Source organism: Capricornis sumatraensis, chromosome 2 (genome assembly GCF_032405125.1).
Source record: "Capricornis sumatraensis isolate serow.1 chromosome 2, serow.2, whole genome shotgun sequence".
Taxonomy (NCBI): Eukaryota; Metazoa; Chordata; class Mammalia; order Artiodactyla; family Bovidae; genus Capricornis; species Capricornis sumatraensis.
The window spans coordinates 67,129,777-67,148,880 of record NC_091070.1 but is presented as its reverse complement, the minus strand read 5'-3'; the positions used below and the strand labels follow the sequence as shown (position 1 = coordinate 67,148,880).

Below are 19,104 nucleotides of genomic sequence, written 5' to 3'. Positions count from 1 at the left end.
AATCAACTATTTCAGGTGAGTTTGCTACTGAAAAAATTTTCCCATTCAAACTGATGTTCTAGTTGAGGGGTTTTCTTCCTGATGCAATTAAAGATAATTGGAGGCGCCTAACCCAAAAAACAGATGACCATACAGCATCACAGAACTTATCCCCTCTGAGGTACAAGTTGAAGGCCCAGGTTCACTCTTCCTCTAAGGCGGTGCTGGATTCTCAACCATAAACATCAACTCTTATTTTCCTTAGGAACACAAGTCAGTGGGCTGCAGCCTCTGGTTGTCATAGCAACTGAAATTTCACACATGAAATGTTTTGCTCAGAACATAGACTTAGCGTAGCACTTTTTTTTTTTTGAGCATGTATTTTATTTTAGCACATGAAGGATTTTGTGCCATTTTCAGTCATTTCTTCCATCTCAAACATATTCTTTTCTAAAATGCCACAGTGACTGAAGACTAAGACCAAAAAAGGATTGCCAGATTTCTCTCTTAATTAGACTTTTGACTGTAATTGCTCCCTTGGTTGCTATCTACCCTTGAACAATCTCCTTTTGGTATTGTGGTTCCAAGGTAACATAAGGCCACATAATCAGATTCAGCCCACCAGGCCACCATAATCTACTGATACATTCTGAAAGAAAGGACCTACTTATTCCTTTATATCATGCTGTCCTTACTCTTTTGGTCTATTATTTCCTGCTAGCCCAAAAAAGAAAAAAGAATGATGCACTGGCTCAACTTTAATATTATGGGAAATAGGGAAAAGAATTCTGAAGGCAATGGTTTCTTGTTCAAGAACAGTTTCCCAGTGGCCCCAGAGCACATATAAAGCACACGTATTAATACTACCACTCCCAACTAGAGAAGGAAATGGCAACCTACTCCAGTTTTCTTGCCTGGGAAATCCCATGGACAGAGGAGCCTGGGGGCTACAGTCCACAGGGTTGCAAAGAGTCACACAAGACTTAGCAACTAAACAACCCCAACTTTCAACATAGCAAACACTAAAAAACTGCCACAGTTCTCTTTGCCTCAGAGCCCAGTACAAGACCTCAGAATCTTTCTCAACACTGCACTACATGCAGCTGCTACCAATCAACTGGAGATGTAGGAATGCTGAAACCTATGTGCTATCTGGGACTAGAATCTTACCCAATGTTTCAATAATCAAGTACAGCACACTGTTTGACTATAGCAGTCAAAAAATAATCCTAAAATTTTTTAAAACAAGCTTAAAACTAGTCTGTTACTTGCTGGGTCACTCACTTGCAAAGTCAGTCAGTTGTCAACTATCAAACATATTCTTTGATTTACCTTGAGACTCCCATCTTTGCTCTATGGGTTATTTAGAAATGTGTTAGCTAATGCAAACAAGATCATAGGGGAATCCCAGAGAGCCTGTTAGCTTTTCCTGCTGCCCAGAGATTGTGTCCTTAACTCTAAGTAGCTATGCTACAAGTAAGTACATAACAGGAGAGTTAGATGGCCTCTTTGAAACACACACACAGGGTCAAGTACTCCCAATGTGGTGTGTTTTCCTACAGATTTCATCCTCTTTGTGATCTGTAATTTTGGAATGTCTGTTAGGAAATGACTTAATTTGCCATCATTTTCTAGTCATTGGCTACACCTCCTGTAGTTGGTTAAAGCTGGGCAATAAAGAAGAAAGATCATAAGATCTGAGTACTCAGAATGCAGGCTGGCCCTAGCATGGATGAGCGAAGCCAATTTCAACCTGCATGCTCACAGGGATTTTAGGATGATGGTCCACCGTATCAGGAGAACCCTCACTGACTCTGCTCTTTTGTATATATTTACATTGCATGCATGCATGCTAAGTTGCTTCAGTCGTGGCCAACTCTGAGACCCTATGGACTGTAGCCTGCCAGCCTCCTCTGTCCATGGGATTCTCCAGGGAAGAATACTGGAGTGGGTTGCCATGCCCTCCTCATGTATTTACATTACCCAATGCTAAAGGCCCACCTGAAAATGAAACATAAATTCTGTTCTTAATTATTACAATGCTTTGGAATGTCCAGAAACTGGCTCCATTTAGAAAGCAGGAACCAGGTGGACCAACTAAGGAATTAGCATCAGTTAAGTAACTGAAGAAGAGAACCTCTGAGATAGTCCTGATTGTGAACATTCTGTTCATCATGGCCTCAATAAATCTCTGAAATGTCCCAGAATTTCAGTGTTTCAGTGAACTATGACAGACTGAAGTCAATAACCTCTAGATGGAAAGCCTCCAAATATTCTCCTTATGTAAGAAAAAAAAAAATTCACACAATTGTAAGAGCTTGCAAAGCTTATCAACTATGATGTAATGTAGTTCACTTCAGTTGCTCAGTCATGTCTGACTCATTGAGACCCCATGGACCTCAGGCTTCCCTGTCCTTCACCGTCTCCTGGAGCTTGCTGAAACTCATGTCCATCGAGTCGGTGATGCCATCCAACCATCTCATCCTCGAGTCGGTGATGCCATCCAACCATCTCATCCTCTGTCGTCCCCTTCTCCTCCTGCCTTCAATCTTTCCCAGCATCAGCGTCTTTTCCAATGAGTCAGCTCTTCTCATCAGGTGGTCAAAGTATTGGAGTTTCAGCTTTAGTAGCAGTCCTTCCAATGAATATTCAGGGTTGATTTCCTTTAGGATTGATATATTAGTCATGGCAGCAAATATTTTCAGGAATTATTAATATATAGTATAAGTTATTTTACCTATAGTATGAAAAGTGTTTGAATAATTATAAAACTGTACTTTAGTATCAACATGACTAAGAAACTGTATCTTTATCAAGGCTTTGAAAAAGAAATCATGTTTTAAAGATGTGACAATCCCCATTTAACATTCTACACCCTTTATGAGTGGGATAAACCGTGCCACAGCAGGAAACCTGAGATCAGTTCCCATCACAGAAACATCAGTTATCAGTCAGCTGGAGAGCTTTTAGTATTTCAATTCAAATTTTTTTCATATAAAATGTTGAGTCGTGTTTCACGAAAGAAGCAGTGACTTGATGTCAAATCTTAACAAGATGCCTGTTCCAGACCTTCATACTCAGTGGTGAACTATCAACCCAAACCCTGTGCATTTTACCATGTTTACTCAAGTACCCTTGGGGGTTTGAGATGGGGCCCTTGGGCATGCTCCCTCTGTTCCAAGCAACTGTTTAGGACTCTTCTCCCTTGGGGCCCTTTAGGAACTTCCATTCCAGTGGCAGTTCTATGGAATGAATGTTTGTGACCCTACCAAAATTGACATGTTGAAACCTAATCCCTATTGTGATGGTAACTGAAGGTGGAGCAGTTTGGAGGATGATTAGGTTAATAGGATGAAGTGAAGTGAAAGTCACTCCATCATGTCTGAATCTTTGCAACCTTGGACTGTAGCCTGCCAAGCTCCTCTGTCCATGGAATTCTCCAGGCAAGCATACTTGAGTGGGTAGCCATTCCCTTCTCCAGGGGATCTTCCCAACCCAGGTCTCCCGAATTGCAGGCAGATTTTTACCATCTGAGTCACCAGGGAGGCCCACATGAACGGGATTAGGGCCCTTATAGAAGAGACTAGGAGAGCTACCTGGGCCCTTCAACCCTGTGCGAACACAGGAAGAAGATGTCCATCTGTGAACCAGGAAGTGGGCTCTGAGCAGACACCACATCTGCCAGTCCTTCCTAGCCTCCAGAACTGTAAGAAATACATTTCTGTTGTTTAGAAATTCAGTGGTAAAGCATCTGCCTGCAGTGCAGGAGACCTGGCTTTGATCCCTGGGTCAGGAAGATACCCTGGAGAAAGGAATGGCAGCCCACTCCAGTATTCTTGCCTGGAGAATTCCATGGATAGAGGAGCCTAGCAGGCTATAGTCCATGGAATCACAAAGAGTCAAACACGATTGAGCAACTAACACTTTCACTTTTTTCACATCTATGGTATTCTGTTATAGTGGCCTGCTGCTGCTGCTGCTAAGTCGCTTCAGTCGTGTCCAACTCTGTGTGACCCCATAGACAGCAGCCCACCAGGCTCCCCCATCCCTGGGATTATCCAGGCAAGAACACTGGAGTGGGTTGCCATTTCCTTTTCCAATGCGTGAAAGTGAAGTCGCTCAGTCGTGTCCGACTCTTTGAAACCCCATGCACTGCAGCCCACCTAAACAGACTAAAAGAGGCTATTTGCTTGACTTCTGATCCTTTCGGTTAGTCTGCCCTTGGAGTGAGAATTTATTTCTCCTGGTTTGACCTTCAGTGTCTGCACTGTCCTTGTCCCCAGGCTCCAGCATATGTTGTCCCTAGTTCTTCGGCTAATACATCCTCATTCTTAGAAGCAGAGTAGCTAACCTACTCCAAACACACACATACTATTTGAAACTAAACCAATTTCCAAATTTCCATACTGTTTTCTCTGTTTGGTTAGGAAGTTTTGTTCCAAATTGTTTGAACATAAATTTTCATCAGCACAATCTAAAACTAGAGCTCAAAATAATAAAAATAAAAATTCAGAAATGGTCAAAATGTCATGTTTTATGAGTCATTTCACTAAAATGTAAAAAGCTTTCCTATAGAAACAAAAGGCAAGAACTTTTAAACATGATATTCTACCTGATGAAATAAGAAAAGCAGCCTCACTGATGAGTTTGCTGGCATGTGATCTGGTTCATATAAATAAATTTTTTAAAAAACAGAGCTGAAATTCATACACATTTTAAGATTCTTTCCAAAAGTCAGTGGCTCACTACAATTAGTTGCAAGTCACATATCTGCAACAATATTCTATAAATAACATATCTGATGCTCAACTAGATGTAGCAGCTCATGTTAGAAAATCATTCACACTTGTTTATGTTTATTCAATTCAAATGAAGGATCTGAAATCATTTAGTGGTCATCAAATGAGAAATGATGTCTTGCCATATTTTAATAAGATTTCTGATATCTATGTCTACTCTTGAAATAATATGAATAAAGTCTCAACTGCCAAAATGTATTTTTAACCATTGAAAATGTTGCTACTATGTTTAAATTTCCAACAATCCCTGGAAAATTTAAGCCAAAACTTGATCAAATGAAGAGATACTACTTGATCTTACCTAACACTGTTCAACATTATAAAGATATCAACTACCTCACATTAACATATAATTTTAACATGAATCCAGTAATGAAAACCAGTAAGTTTATTTTACTCTGGAATTTGATACATCGATTTTAAATTTCATATGAAAAAAATGATCAATCCAAAAAAATTAGGAAAACTGAAAAAGAAGATAAATTTGGAGGAAATAGTTCTATTGCTTTAACAACCCAAGAAGCTTCTTTGATTAAGTAGAACAGATGGGGAAAAAACAGAACAGAATAGAAAAAATACACAAATTACATTTGGAAATTTGGATTATGATAAAGATGGCAACACAACTCACTGAGCAAAAAATGAAGAGAGTTTATAATAATAGGGCTGTGTCAATTAGATAACATTTAGAAAAAAAAATCATTTTAGTTCCACACTTCATAACATACACTAGAATAATTCTAAATGGATCAGATTTAAATGGAAAAAATGAAAGCATGCAAGTACTAGAAGAAAAGATAGTGAGTTCTTTTATAATCTAGAAGTAGGAAACAGGGCAGCAGGCTCAAGCTGGGGTTCAGGCTCCAGATTTTGAGGATGAGAATGAAGCAGAGAAAGATACCTCAAAGACAGCACATGCCCAGACATGGAGGTATGGAAATGCATGAACTTCAGGAAACTGCTGATAATGAGCGTGGCAAGGGGGTGGGCCATATGTGAAAGGAGCTGAGGAGTTTGAACTTCACTCTGAGGCTATGGAAGGCCATGGAAGGATTTCATACAGCTGAGTGAAATAAGCAGATATAGATTTTAGAACAATCAGAGGAGAAGATGATGGCACCCCACTCCAGTACTCTTGCCTGGAAAATCCCATGGATGGAGGAGCCTGGTAGGCTGCAGTCCATGGGGTCGCTAAGAGTCGGACACGACTGAGCGACTAAGCGACTTCACTTTCCACTTTCATGCATTGGAGAAGGAAATGGCAACCCACTCCAGTGTTCTTGCCTGGAGAACCCCAGGGACAGGGGAGCCTGGTGGGCTGCCATCTCTGGGGTCACATAGAGTCGGACACGACTGAAGCAACTTAGCAGCAGCAGCAGCAGAGGAGAGTGAGACAGACAGGAGGCACAGAAACATAGTTGGCAGCAGAGGAAGAAAAGATTATAGAGGAGTGAGCATGAGTCAGACAGACAGAGGGTCAGGATAGAGTGGAGGCAGGGCTGAGGCGGAGGGAGAAGCCTGAAGTGTCCTGACCACCCTTTACAATGAGTGACGAGAACTGTAGCATCTTTGCTCAAGTAGTTCTGGAATAAGAGACAACCTGGGTACCTGGGAAACAAGACTTTATATAAGCTTTGAAGTCTCTTCCAGTCTTAACTGGATTCTACCTATTTGCTCAGGCTGATCCAACCAAGATGGAGGTCATGATGCCACCCTCAGCGTCAATAAATGACATCTCACTAGAAAAGTGGGTTGGGGCTGTAAGGACCTTTCACCATCACCTAGAAACTGCTAGGGGAGAAAGGAAGCAAACATGAATTAATTAAGGTTTATGCTGGCCCAAGAAGAAAGCAGAAGTCAGAAGATACAAACAGAAAATAAGTCTAGGAGCATGAGCAGCCATCCACCAACTGATTTCTTCCGACTCTTGGAGTCTTTATTACTTTTTTGACAAACCTGGCAGTTGGTTCAGAGTAAGTAATCGGTAAGGTGATCAGAGCACAGTCTGCAGGAAAACACAGGATTTACTCAGCAAAACCAATCTGTAAATCTGGCTAAGAATAGACCCCAGTGCCAACTGTGGATTTAGAGGAGCTTCTAAACAAAAGCAATGCAGCAGGCAGAGTCAGAGGATTTTAACAAAACATACAGTGAGACACAAAATAGGAACTAACAACTTGAGCACTTCTTCACCAGGACATGCACATTTAAGTATCACCTAAATCAAATCCCTTACGATTATACAGTGGAAGTGACAAATAGATTCAAGGGATAGATCTGATAGACAGAGTGCCTGAAGAACTATGGACAGATGTTCGTGACATTGTACAGGAGGCAGGGATCAAGACCATCCCCAAGAAAAAGAAATGCAAAAAGGCAAAATGGTTCTCTGAAGAGGCCTTACAAATAACTGTGAAAAGAAGAGAAGTGAAAAGCAAAGGAGAAAAGCAAAGATATACCCATCTGAATGCAGAGTTCCAAAGAATAGCAAGGCGAGATAAGAAAGCTTTCCTCAGTGATCAGTGCAAAGAAATAGAGGAAAACAATAGAATGGGAAAGGCTAGAAATCTCTTCAAGAAAATTAGAGAAACCAACGGAACATTTCATGTAAAGATAGGCACAATAAAGGACAGAAATGGTAGGGACCTAACAGAAAAAAAAGATATTAAAAAGAGGTGGCAAGAATATATTGAAGAACTGTACAAAAAAGATCTTCATGACCCAGATAATCACAATGGTGTGATCACTCACCTAGAGCCAGACATCCTGGAATGTGAAGTCAAGTGGGCCTTAGGAAGCATCACTACGAACAAAGCTAGAGGAGGTGATGGAATTTCAGTTGACCTATTTGAAATCCTGAAAGATGATGCTGTGAAAGTGCTGGACTCAATATGCCAGCGAATTTGGAAAACTCAGCAGTGGCCACAGGACTTGAAAAGGTCAGTTTTCATTCCAATCCCAAAGAAAGGCAATGCCAAAGAATGCTCAAACAACTGTGCAATTGCACTCATCTCACACGCTAGCAAAGTAATGCTCAAAATTCTTCAAGCCAGGCTTCAGCAGTACATGAACCATGAACTTCCAGATGTTCAAGCTGGTTTTAAAAAAGGCAGAGGAACTAGAGATCAAATTGCCAACATCCCCTGGATCATCAAAAAAGCAAGAGAGTTCCAGAAAAACATCTATTTCTGCTTTATTGACTATACCAAAGCCTTTGACCATGTGGGTCACAATAAACTGTGAAAAATTCTGAAAAAGATGGGAATAGCAGATCACCTTACCTCCCTCCTGAGAAATCTGTATGCAGGTCAAGAAGCAATAGTTAGAATTGGACATGGAACAACAGATTGGTTCCAAATCAGGAAAGGAGTACATCAAGGCTGTATATTGTCACCCTGCTTATTTACTTTATATGCAGAGTACACCATGAGAAATGCTGGTCTGGATGAAGCACAAGCTGGAATCAAGATTGCCAGGAGAAATATCAATAACCTTAGATATGCAGATGATACCACACTTATGGCAGAAAGTGAAAAAGAACTAAAGAGCCTCATGATGAAAGTGAAAGAGGAGATTGACAAAGATGGCTTAAAACTCAACATTCAGAAAACTAAGATAATGGCATCTGGTCCTATCTCTTCATGGCAAATTGATGGAGAAACAATGGAAACAGTGACAGACTTTATTTTGGGGCACTCCAAAATCACTGCAGATGGTGATTTCAGCCATGAAATTAAAAGAAGCTTGCTCCTTGGAAGAAAAGTTATGATTAATCCAAACAGAGTATTAAAAAGCAGAAACATTACTTTGCCAACAAAGGTCTGTCTAGTCAAAGCTATGGTTTTTCCAGTGGTCATGTATGGATGTGAGAGTTGGACTATAAAGAAAGCTGAGCACAGAAGAATTGATGCTTTTGAACTGTGGTGTTGGAGAAGACTGTTGAGAGTCCCTTGGACTGCAAGTAGATCCAACCAGTCCAGCCTAAAGGAAATCAGTCCTGAATATTCATTGGAAGGACTACTGCTAAAGCTGAAACTCCAATACTTTGGCCACCTGAGGCAAAGAATTGACTCATTGGAAAAGCCCCTGATGCTGGGAAATTTTGAAGGTGGAAGGAGAAGGGGACGACAGAGGATGAGATGGTTGGATGGCATCACCGACTCAATGTACACGGGTCTGAGTAAGCTTCGGGAGTAGGTGATGGACAGGGAAGCCTGGCATCCTGCAGTCCATGTGGTCACAGACAGCTGGACGTGACTGAGCAACTAAACTGAACTCAACTGAAAGTGCCATGGACTGAATGTTTGTGTCCCCCCCCCCAAATTCATGTGTTGAACTTCTAATGGCTATGTGGTGCTATTAAGAGGTGGGGCCTTTGGGAGGAATTAGGTTTAGATCAGATCATGAGGGTGGCTTCCCAGGTGGTGTAGTGCTTAAGAATCCACCTGCCAATACAGGAGACACAGGAGACATGGGTTCAATCCTTGGGTTGGGAAGATCCCCTGAAGAAAGAAATGGCAACCCACTGCAGTATTGTTCATGGAAAATACCATGGACACAGGAGCCTGGAGGGCTACAGTCCATAGGATCTCAAAAAGTTTAACACTACTCAGCACACACACACACACACACACACACACACACACACACACACGGGTAGGACCCTCATGATGGGATTAGTGCTCTTATAAGAAGAAGAGAAAGAGGTCTGTTTGCATGTGCACACATTGAGGAAAGGCCATGTGAGCACACAGCAGGAAAGTGGCCGTCTGCAAGCCAGGAAGAAGGTCTTCACAGAGAACTGCTGGCAGGCACCTTGATCTTGGAATTCTCAGTCTCCATAACTGGAAAGTATTTGTTGTTTAAGACACCCAGTATGTGGCATTTTGTTATTACAAACAAAAGGTGACAAAGTAAGCATCTTATGTAGAGCAGTCAAAGAGGTCACCCCAAGACAGAGCAATGCTTTATGCTTACAGTCAGTTTTAAAAACTACTTTTCCAAAATGCTTGCTGTGCTTTTATGGGCTCTCAAGACAGAGGCTTTATTAGGACACATATCTTTAATTAAGTGCTGATATGAGTCCATTAATCATGTGATTACAATTACAGGTGGGACTAGACCAAAACTTCAGTAATGAGTTTGATCATTCACTTCCTGAACAATGTTTGTGCCTACAGGAAGGAGCAAAGGGGCCAGCCCAGAGTCTCTCCCTCTTTGGACACTTGACCTTCACCTGAGTGACCTGTCTTCAGCAAGGTAGCAGGTTCAGTTTCATAACAGGGTCTGACTACAGAGAAGAAGGAATGGGCTTGCTACTGAAATAAGTGTTTCTCAAGTCAGCACCTTAGCCCTATAGAATGTTCTCTGAGACATTTATGATTCCAAAAACACTGTTCATACACTCCCCTCTTCATTTCATTCAAGTAGCAGCACTCCCCTTCACATCATACATGTTTGTTTTTGCAAGTTAAAGGGTAGAGAACCCTTTGGTGAGCTTTCTGTTTTGCATTTTTAGGGCCTATAATTTTAATTTACTTAGGATTCTGTTATGGGTATTTCAAAAATTCTTAGGCTTGGTGAAATTAAATAAAAGTACTCAATACCTTTTCCTCCATAAATCTGTTTAAAGGGTAAGTAGAGATTCTTAGATCCGGAGCCCCCGGCACTCAGCAGGAGAAGCCATGGGAGGCTGGCAGGTCTCTTGGCTCCCAGAGGTCCAACCTTGAGCCACCAACCCTCCAGATGGAGGCTACTTATCACAAGCTATTTACAGAGCGAGTCTGCACAGCCAAACTGTACTTCTCAGTGGCTTCTTTCCTCTCTTCTCTCCTCCCCTATAAGCCCTCCTTGCTTTCATTTTCTTTTTTAAAAATATTTATTTGTTTGTTTATTTGGCTGTGCCAGGTCTTAGTGGCAGCATGCAGGATCTCTTAGTTGCAGATGTAGGACCTAGTTACCTGACCTAGGGAAAAAATTAAAATTTCTAATTTATTTATTTTTAATTGAAGGATAATTGCTTTACAGTACTGTGTTGATTTCTGCCAAACATCAACATGAATCAGCCATAGGTATACATATGTCCCCTCCCTCCTGAACCTCCCTCTGACCTCCTACCCCATCCTACCCCTCTAGGTTGTTACAGAACCCAGGTTTGAGTTCCCTGAGTCATACAGCAAATTCCCACTGGCTGTGGTAATGCATGTTTCCATGTTACTCTCTCGACGAGTTCTTGTTCAAAGGCTAACTGCCTCCCAGCAATAGCACAATATTAATCCTTCACCCCAATCACATTTTATTCTTAGAGATATGCCCCATCAACTCTTCCAGCTTTGTCTCCAATTAATCTCACTACATTCAGTGAAAAAGAAATGTAGACATCATAGCTGTCTCATTAACAAATATGTGGGGTGGTGACATATCTAGAATTTTATGGAATTAATAGCGGGTGTGTTGGTATCTTAGGACTGCTATAACAAATCACCACAAATTGAGTGGCTTACAACAATATGAATTATTTTCTCACAGTTTGGAGGTCAGAGGTCCAAAATCAGTTTCCCTGGGCTAGAGTTAAGGGGATGGGTCCTGCAGAAGCTTGAGGTGAGGATCTGGGGCCCTGCCTTTCCAGCTTCTGGAGGCTGCCTTTGTTCCATGGCTCATGACCCGTACCTCTGATCCCTCCAACCACCTGCTTGTCACATCTCCTCTGTCGTTAAACCTCCCTCTGCCTTTCTACATTGTGATTACACACTTAAATCCCACTCAGATGATCTCAGATAATCTCATCTTAAAATCCTAAACTTAATCACATCTGCCTAACACAACACTATAAAGCAACTATGTCTGCTCAGTTGCTCACTCATGTCCAACACTTTTCAACCCCGTGGACTATAACTATAGCCCATCAGGCTGCTCTTTCCACAGGATTTTTTCAGGCAAGAGTATCAGAGTGGCTTGCCATTTCCTCCTCCAGCGGATCTTCAACTATACTCCCCCCAAAAAAATAATTCAAAAAGAAAAAAATTTCACATCTGGAAAATCCCTTCTATTATATTAGGCAGTAGTCATAGGCTCCAAGGATTAGGAGGTGGATATTTTGAGGGGTCATTATTCAGTGTAGCACAGAGGACTTAAGAAACTCCATCCATTTTTGTTCCTTACAAGCGAGCCAGTGAAAGGGAGTGACCTCATTCGGGGATAACCATGAATCTGCTCTCTTTGGGAGAAAATGGTAAATTCTAGTACTTTATCAATAGCGTATAATCTGTAACATCTTACAACTTATCATGTGTCCTAACACCATCATTAGAAAACTAATAAAATGGAGAATTGGTGTGGTAGGAAGAACTCTAAAATGACCCCCACTCCCCACCTTGGTATATGGACCTTATATTATCTTCTGCCCTTGAGTATGGGTGGCACCTGTGAATGAGGAAATGTCAGTCTCTTGATTGCATTATATGATACATGAGACTTCATCACAGCTAACTAGATTGAGATTCTCCAGACAACCTTGAAGAAGCAACTTGCTGTTTTGAAAGGGCCAAGTCACTATGACCTGAGAGTGACCCCCAGTAATATCAACAAGAAAATGGCTCTGAGCACTGTCCTAGAACTGCAAGAAGATAAAATTTTCCAATAACCTGAATGGGTTTGGATGAGGACTGCCACTTCAGAGGAGATCACAGCTGCAGTTGAACATCTTGATTTCAGCCTGTGAGACTCTGAGCAGAGGACCCTAATAACCTGTGCCCAGACTCCTGACTCAGAGAAAAACTGAGATAAAATAATTGTGCTGTTTTAAGCCACTATTTGCCTGCCAATACAGGAGATGCAGGTTCAATCCTTGGGTCAAGAAGATCCTCTGGAGGAGGAAACAGCAACTCACCCCAGTGTTCTTGCCTGAAAAATCCTATGGACAGAGGTGCCTGGAGGGTTACAGTCCATGGGGTCACAAAGAGTTGGACATGACTGAGTGATTGAACATACACACAAGCCACTAAGTTTGTGGCTATCTGTTATGTAGTAATGGAAAATTAATACAGTTGGCAAATATGAAATTTGAACAGGGAGTTACATGGATAGACTTTGGGTGGGTCAACGAGCTATCTGAAATCACATTAAAATTTTAGAGGGTTCATACACGTGTATTTAAGGAATGGATCCACAACTTCCATTAGATTCTCAACAAACCAGTGACCCATACAAATGGAGAACAGTAAATTACGGATCAAGTGGAGCAGTCAAAAAATACTTTTTTGAGATATTTCTTTTGAGATCTCCATCCAGCATGTATCAGAGAGTAGAGAGATTCTATAAAGAAAAAGTGGAGACTAATAAACCATTCTTTGTTAATATCCTTCCATCTCTTACCACACAAAATGAAAGTGGAGAGTGGAGACGCAGGAGTATATTTCATTACAAAGTATTTCTGTAGAAAGACATGTATAATCTCCCTCCCTCAAGGCAGGTCTCATGGGCTTTAAAGTACCTAGCAGTACCCAGTAGAGTGAAAAAGTTGCCTTAAAACTCAACATTCAGAAAACTAAAATCATGGCATCTGGTTCCATCAGTTCAGTTCAGTTCAGTTCAGTTCAGTCGCTCAGTCGTGTCTGACTCTGCGACCCCATGAATCGCAGCACGCCAGGCCTCCCTGTCCATCACCAACTCCCGAAGTTCACTCAGACTCACATCCATCAAGTCCGTGATGCCATCCAGCCATCTCATCCTCTGTCGTCCCCTTCTCCTCCTGCCCCCAACCCCTCCCAGCATCAGAGTCTTTTCCAATGAGTCAACTCTTCACATGAGGTGGCCAAAGTACTGGAGTTTCAGCTTCAGCATCATTCCTTCCAAAGGAATTCCAGGGCTGATCTCCTTCAGAATGGATTGGTTGGATCTCCTTGCAGTTCAAGGGACTCTCAAGAGTCTTCTCCAACAGCACAGTTCAAAAGCATCAATTCTTCGGCACTCAGCCCTCTTCACAGTCCAATTCTCACATCCATACATGACCACAGGAAAAACCATAGCCTTGACTAGACAGACCTTAGTCGCCAAAGTAATGTCTCTGCTTTTGAATATGCTGTCTAGGTTGGTTATAACTTTTCTCCCAAGGAGTAAGCATCTTTTAATTTCATGGCTACAATCACCATCTGCAGTGATTTTGGAGCCCCAAAAAATAAAGTCTGACACTGTTTCTACTGTTTCCCCATCTATTTCCCATGAAGTGATGGGACCGGCAAATAGATGAGGAAACAGTGGAAACAGTGGCTGACTGTATTTTTCTGGGCTCCAAAATCATTGCAGATGGTGATTGCAGCCATGAAATTAAAAGATGTTTACTCCTTGGAAGGAAAGTTATGACCAACCTAGACAGCATATTCAAAAGCAGAGACATTACTTTGTCCACAAAGATCCATCTAGTCAAGGCTATGGTTTTTCCAGTGGTCATGTATGGATGTGAGAGTTGGACTATGAAGAAAACTGAGCGCCGAAGAATTGATGCTTTTGAACTGTGGTGTTGGAGAAGACTCTTGAGAGTCCCTTGGACTGCAAGGAGATCCAACCAGTCCAGCCTAAAAGAGATCAGTCCTGGGTGTTCATTGGAAGAACTGATGTTGAAGCTGAAACTCCAATACTTTGGCCCCCTGATGCAAAGAGCTGACTCATTGGAAAAGCCCCTGATGCTGGGAAAGATTGAGGTCAGGAGGAGAAGGGGACAACAGAGGATGAGATAGTTGGATGGCATCAGTGACTCAATGGACATGGGTTTGGGTGGACTCCAGGAGTTGGTGATGGACAGGGAGGCCTGGCGTGCTGCAGTTCATGGGGTCGCAAAGAGTCAGACACGACTGACCAACTCAACTCAACTGAATCCAGTACATGCTAAAGTTGCTGTTATTTTGTTATTCCAAAACCAACACCACATCTGTTGGTGGCAGGCATAGTTGATTCCCTTTTGTTAGGGAAGGTTGCTTTCTTTCTAACTGTCCAAGTTGTTGGGTTTTTTTTAAATTACTAAATATAAGAGGTGCTATCTTATTTTTTGAGCACAGTAAAAGTAAAAGCAACCATTTCTGAAAACATCTTAGATTATTAATGACAATAAGCATGTCAATGTCTATTTGTTTATTTAACTACAAAGGTATCATAATTTGGTAAGATTTGGTTTCAGAGGAATATTTGTCTTTGCAGAATTCACACTAGTTGCACAAACAGTGACATTTAAAAGGCATCCCTGGATAAATGCATATGTTTGTATACAAGAAGAGTTGACTCATTCATAAATACTGAGATTTTCAATGCTATGTTTGTAGATGGTGATAATGGTTTAGTTGCTAAGTTGTGTCCAACTTTTTGACTCCATGGACTGTAGCCCACCAGGCTCCTCTGTCCACGGGATTTCCCAGGCAAGAATACTAGAGTGGACTGCCATTTCCTTCTCCAGGGAATCTTCCCAACACAGGGACTGAACCCAGGTCCCCTGCATTGGATGCTGTCTCCTGCATTGCAGGTGGATTCATTAACAACAGTACTACCAGGGAAGCCCCAAGATAGTAGAGTATTAGAAAGATCACTAGACTGACAGTCAAGAACCAGACACCCATCCAATCTGCCACTCTAAGAGCTTGGTCAAATCTTTGAGATTGGTTTTAGGAAGTTGCTCAAATCCTTTTTTTCTTCACATATAAAATGGGGATTATAATGCCAATCCTCTTTACCTAATGGGTCTGTCAAAAAATGAAATAAAATATGTGAAAATGTTTTGAAAACTGCAAAATATGATAAACATTTAAAATAGCTTCATTATCATTTTGCTTAACTCAAAGAAGTTTCTCATATGCACACATATGCTCATCAGCTGTCATCAACTGATTTATCTGGTGTGTACTTTTTGCAGATATATGAATCTATTCTAAATTCCTCCCTAAATTTGCTGTTTTTAAAAGAAGAATAATATTGGGCAGTATTATTTTAAAAACTGCTTCAACATTCATACACCTGTAACCCCTTTCAAGGTACTGCTGCTGCTGCTAAGTCGCTTCAGTCGTGTCCGACTCTGTGCGACCCCATAGACGGCAGCCTACCAGGCTCCCCCGTCCCTGGGATTCTCCAGGCAAGAATACTGGAGTGGGTTGCCATTTCCTTCTCCAATGCATGAAAGTGAGAAGTGAAAGTGAAGTCGCTCAGTCATGTCCAACTCTTCCTGACCCCATGGACTGCAGCATTCCAGGCTCCTCCGTCCATGGGATTTTCCAGGCAAGAATACTGGAGTGGGGTGCCATCGCCTTCTCTGTTCAAGGTCCTAGTAACATGCACTTAAATTTGATGTTAAACAAACGAAATAAGTAACAGATGCAATACCCATTAAGGGGAAATTTCAGGAATCTCTTTTCCTTTGCACTTGGGAAATCTCATTGCTAGCATCCAAGTGTACACAGGGAATTCAGGCCCAATAAGACTGGATTTCCCATACCTTCTCTCTCATCCTCTAGAATCCTAGATCTGTATAGGCTGCAATTCTCAAACTGGTCTCCTCTACCAGTTTGCATATTCCAATATAGGACATATAATATTAACGGTTTTTGTTGTTGTTGTTTAGTTGCTAAGTTGTGTCGGACTCTTTTGCAGCCCCATGCACTGTAGCCAGTAAGGCTCCTCTGTCCATGGGATTTCCCAGGCAAGAATACTGGAGTGCACTGCCATTTCCTTCTCCATGGGAGCTTCTCAACCCAGGGACTGAAGCCATGTCTCCTGAATTGGGAGGAGGATTCTTTATCACTGAGCCACCAGGGAAGCTCATTAACAATTTTAGGTTTATATTAAAGATTTTTATACTTTAATTACTATTGCTGTTATTAGGGGATGCCCTATTCAATACCTCATGGAAACTAACATTTTTCTTAGCTTATATTCTGGTGGGAAATTTTCACAAAGGCCAAGTAGGTGATCCAAGAATACATGGTCTACAATATCTTTTGTTCCTTCAAAGTGGTCTTGGAATCAAAGGGGAAAAAATGGTTGCTTATTCAACTTACAAATAGTGTCACCTCTCCATTTCCAGAGCTTGGCTGCTTTATCTATTTTATCCTATTTTTCTTAATAATTCAATTAAAAGTCTCTCTCTCTCTCTCTCTCTCACACACACACACACACACACACACACAAACCCAACCAATTACTGAGTCTAGCAGCTCTGAAAACATCTAACAGAAATCCATGTTGGTCCCCAGTGTTTTTTATATTCTCTCTTCTTTCAGTCTTTGGGTTGTTGTCTCATTAGCCTTGGGGAGATCTTTTTTAACAAAGTTACTGCTGCCAGGAAACATAAGAACCAGATGGAGAACAAAAGCTACGAGCAGAATACGTTCATCTCCCCTCAGAATCCACACAGATATGTTCAAGTAAACACCCCTGAACACATAACCCTCTATAATCACATTCACTCAGACCCATCCACACCCAAATGCAGGCTGTAAACACAACAGATGCCCCATCAAATCCGAGCAAATGCTGTTCTAGACATCATTGCCCTTTATCCAGCGAGTATCCACTTCTGGGACTTCCCTGGCAGCTCAGTGGTTAAGACTTCAAGCTTCCACTGCAGGGGTCACAGGATTGATCCCTGGTTGGGGAACTAAGATTGCACATGCTGTGCAGCCAAAAATAAAACAGCATCCACTTCTGAACTAGTAACAGGTATATTAAACCCAGGTCTCCTGGTTCCTGACCCCCTGCTTTTTTTTACTATAGATGCAGTATTTCCTGATAGGAGTGTTCTAAAAACTGAGGCATATGCCTGTGACATTCAGGAAGGACTGTGCATTTTCCTTCACCACAAATATTTCTTGCCATTCGTTATGAAACCAATTTAAAGCTCTTTGGAAAATAAAGCTCATCGTTATACCAAAGAAGAAAAAGAGACCAAAAAAAAAAAAAAAGAACAGAATGAAGGTGAGGGAGGGCTGGCTGGCTGAAGGTCTATCCTTTGCAGTCAGGTGAATGGAACACTCAAGAAACCCCTACGTGTTTAGGCTCTGAGGACACAGTCCTTCCTGAATGTCACAGGCAAAGTAAAATGAGAGTAGGCAGTACCTGACTTGCATGTGTGTCTATGCCTGGAAGGTGGGGATTACAGTGAAAGGTCAATGAGTGCTATAATGGTTTCAAAAACACCACATCTAGCAGAAGAACACCAAAGGACAGATGGGATCAACATACCATTCCATAGATTATCTGGTTTACCCCTTCACTTTAAATATGAAGACACTAAAACGGTAAGTAATTTGCCCAAGACCATAAACAAGGTCAGAGGAAGAGCTCGGACTAAAACCCAGTTTTTATCTGTCCAGTGCTGAATGTCGACCAAGTATGGACATTCTTGGTTAGCTAACCAAGAATTCTTAGCCCAGCTAACCTCATTCTGTGATGTTGGAAGAATGTGGTAACAGGAGCTAAACATTCCTGACTAGAACTAGTCAGTGGTCATCAGCTGACTTTTAGATGCCTGTGGAACACCTAAAGCAACTTTATCCCAAAGATCTACTGAAATGTTAAGGCCAGTGAATTCTTCCACACTTGACATCCTTGTCATATATCCAAAATTGTACTCCGTTTTGTACTCGCATCACCACATTGCTCAGGGGTGCCTCTCTCTACCCTGGCTCTCCTCTGCTCCTTCTCTTACCTCTCACTGTACCCTCTGGATCTTTTATTCCAAGATTAAGACCAACACTTGACATGATCAAGTGCCTGCTTCACAGACTATTCCCTGTAGCCTTGGGCCTTAACTGAAATCCAAGCGCCCTGCTTCCCCACTGGGTACTACTATTGACTCTCCTATGCACTCCACCTCAGGGCTGGGCATTGGATCATCAGATTCCTCACTCCCCATTCCACATCTAGAACACTGTCCTTCCATATTCTTGTAAACCATGGGTCCTTTATGGCTCATGTCCTCTGACTATATTTCCCTCTGCTTCCTCTTCATTTCTGTAATCTGCAGTTCTAGGTTGTTCATTACTTGCTGAAGATTTTAGTGCCTAACTCATAGCCTCTGTCGTCTCCAGGCCTTACCATTATCTAGAATAATTTCAAAGTCCCATGTAAGTGACCAGACCCACAATTTCTGTACCTGTCAACTCCAGTGAACTTCTCTTTCCTTCACTCACTCACATAGCGAATACCCTCAAAACCTTGTTATTGCTGAACTTCTCTGGCTAGGAAAACTAACATTGACCACAATGGATTAAAATGAAAGTGAAGTTGCTCAGTTATGTCCGACTCTTTGCGACCCCATGGACTGTAGCCTACCAGGCTCCTCTGTCCA

General features: G+C 41.7%; 1 protein-coding gene across 2 annotated transcripts in view; it reads right to left on the bottom strand.

Moving 5' to 3' along the window:
• Window positions 1-19,104, bottom strand: part of GPR176 (G protein-coupled receptor 176) — a 113,564-nt gene that overhangs the window by 42,827 nt on the left and 51,633 nt on the right. Inside the window, exon 2 of one of the 2 annotated variants that reach the window (XM_068966510.1) lies at window positions 4,367-4,392. The exons of the other annotated variant lie outside the window; for it this stretch is intronic. Coding sequence (XP_068822611.1) covers window positions 4,367-4,392 — 26 coding nt within the window. The remainder of the gene's footprint in view (window positions 1-4,366; window positions 4,393-19,104) is intronic. 2 annotated transcript variants of the gene reach the window in all.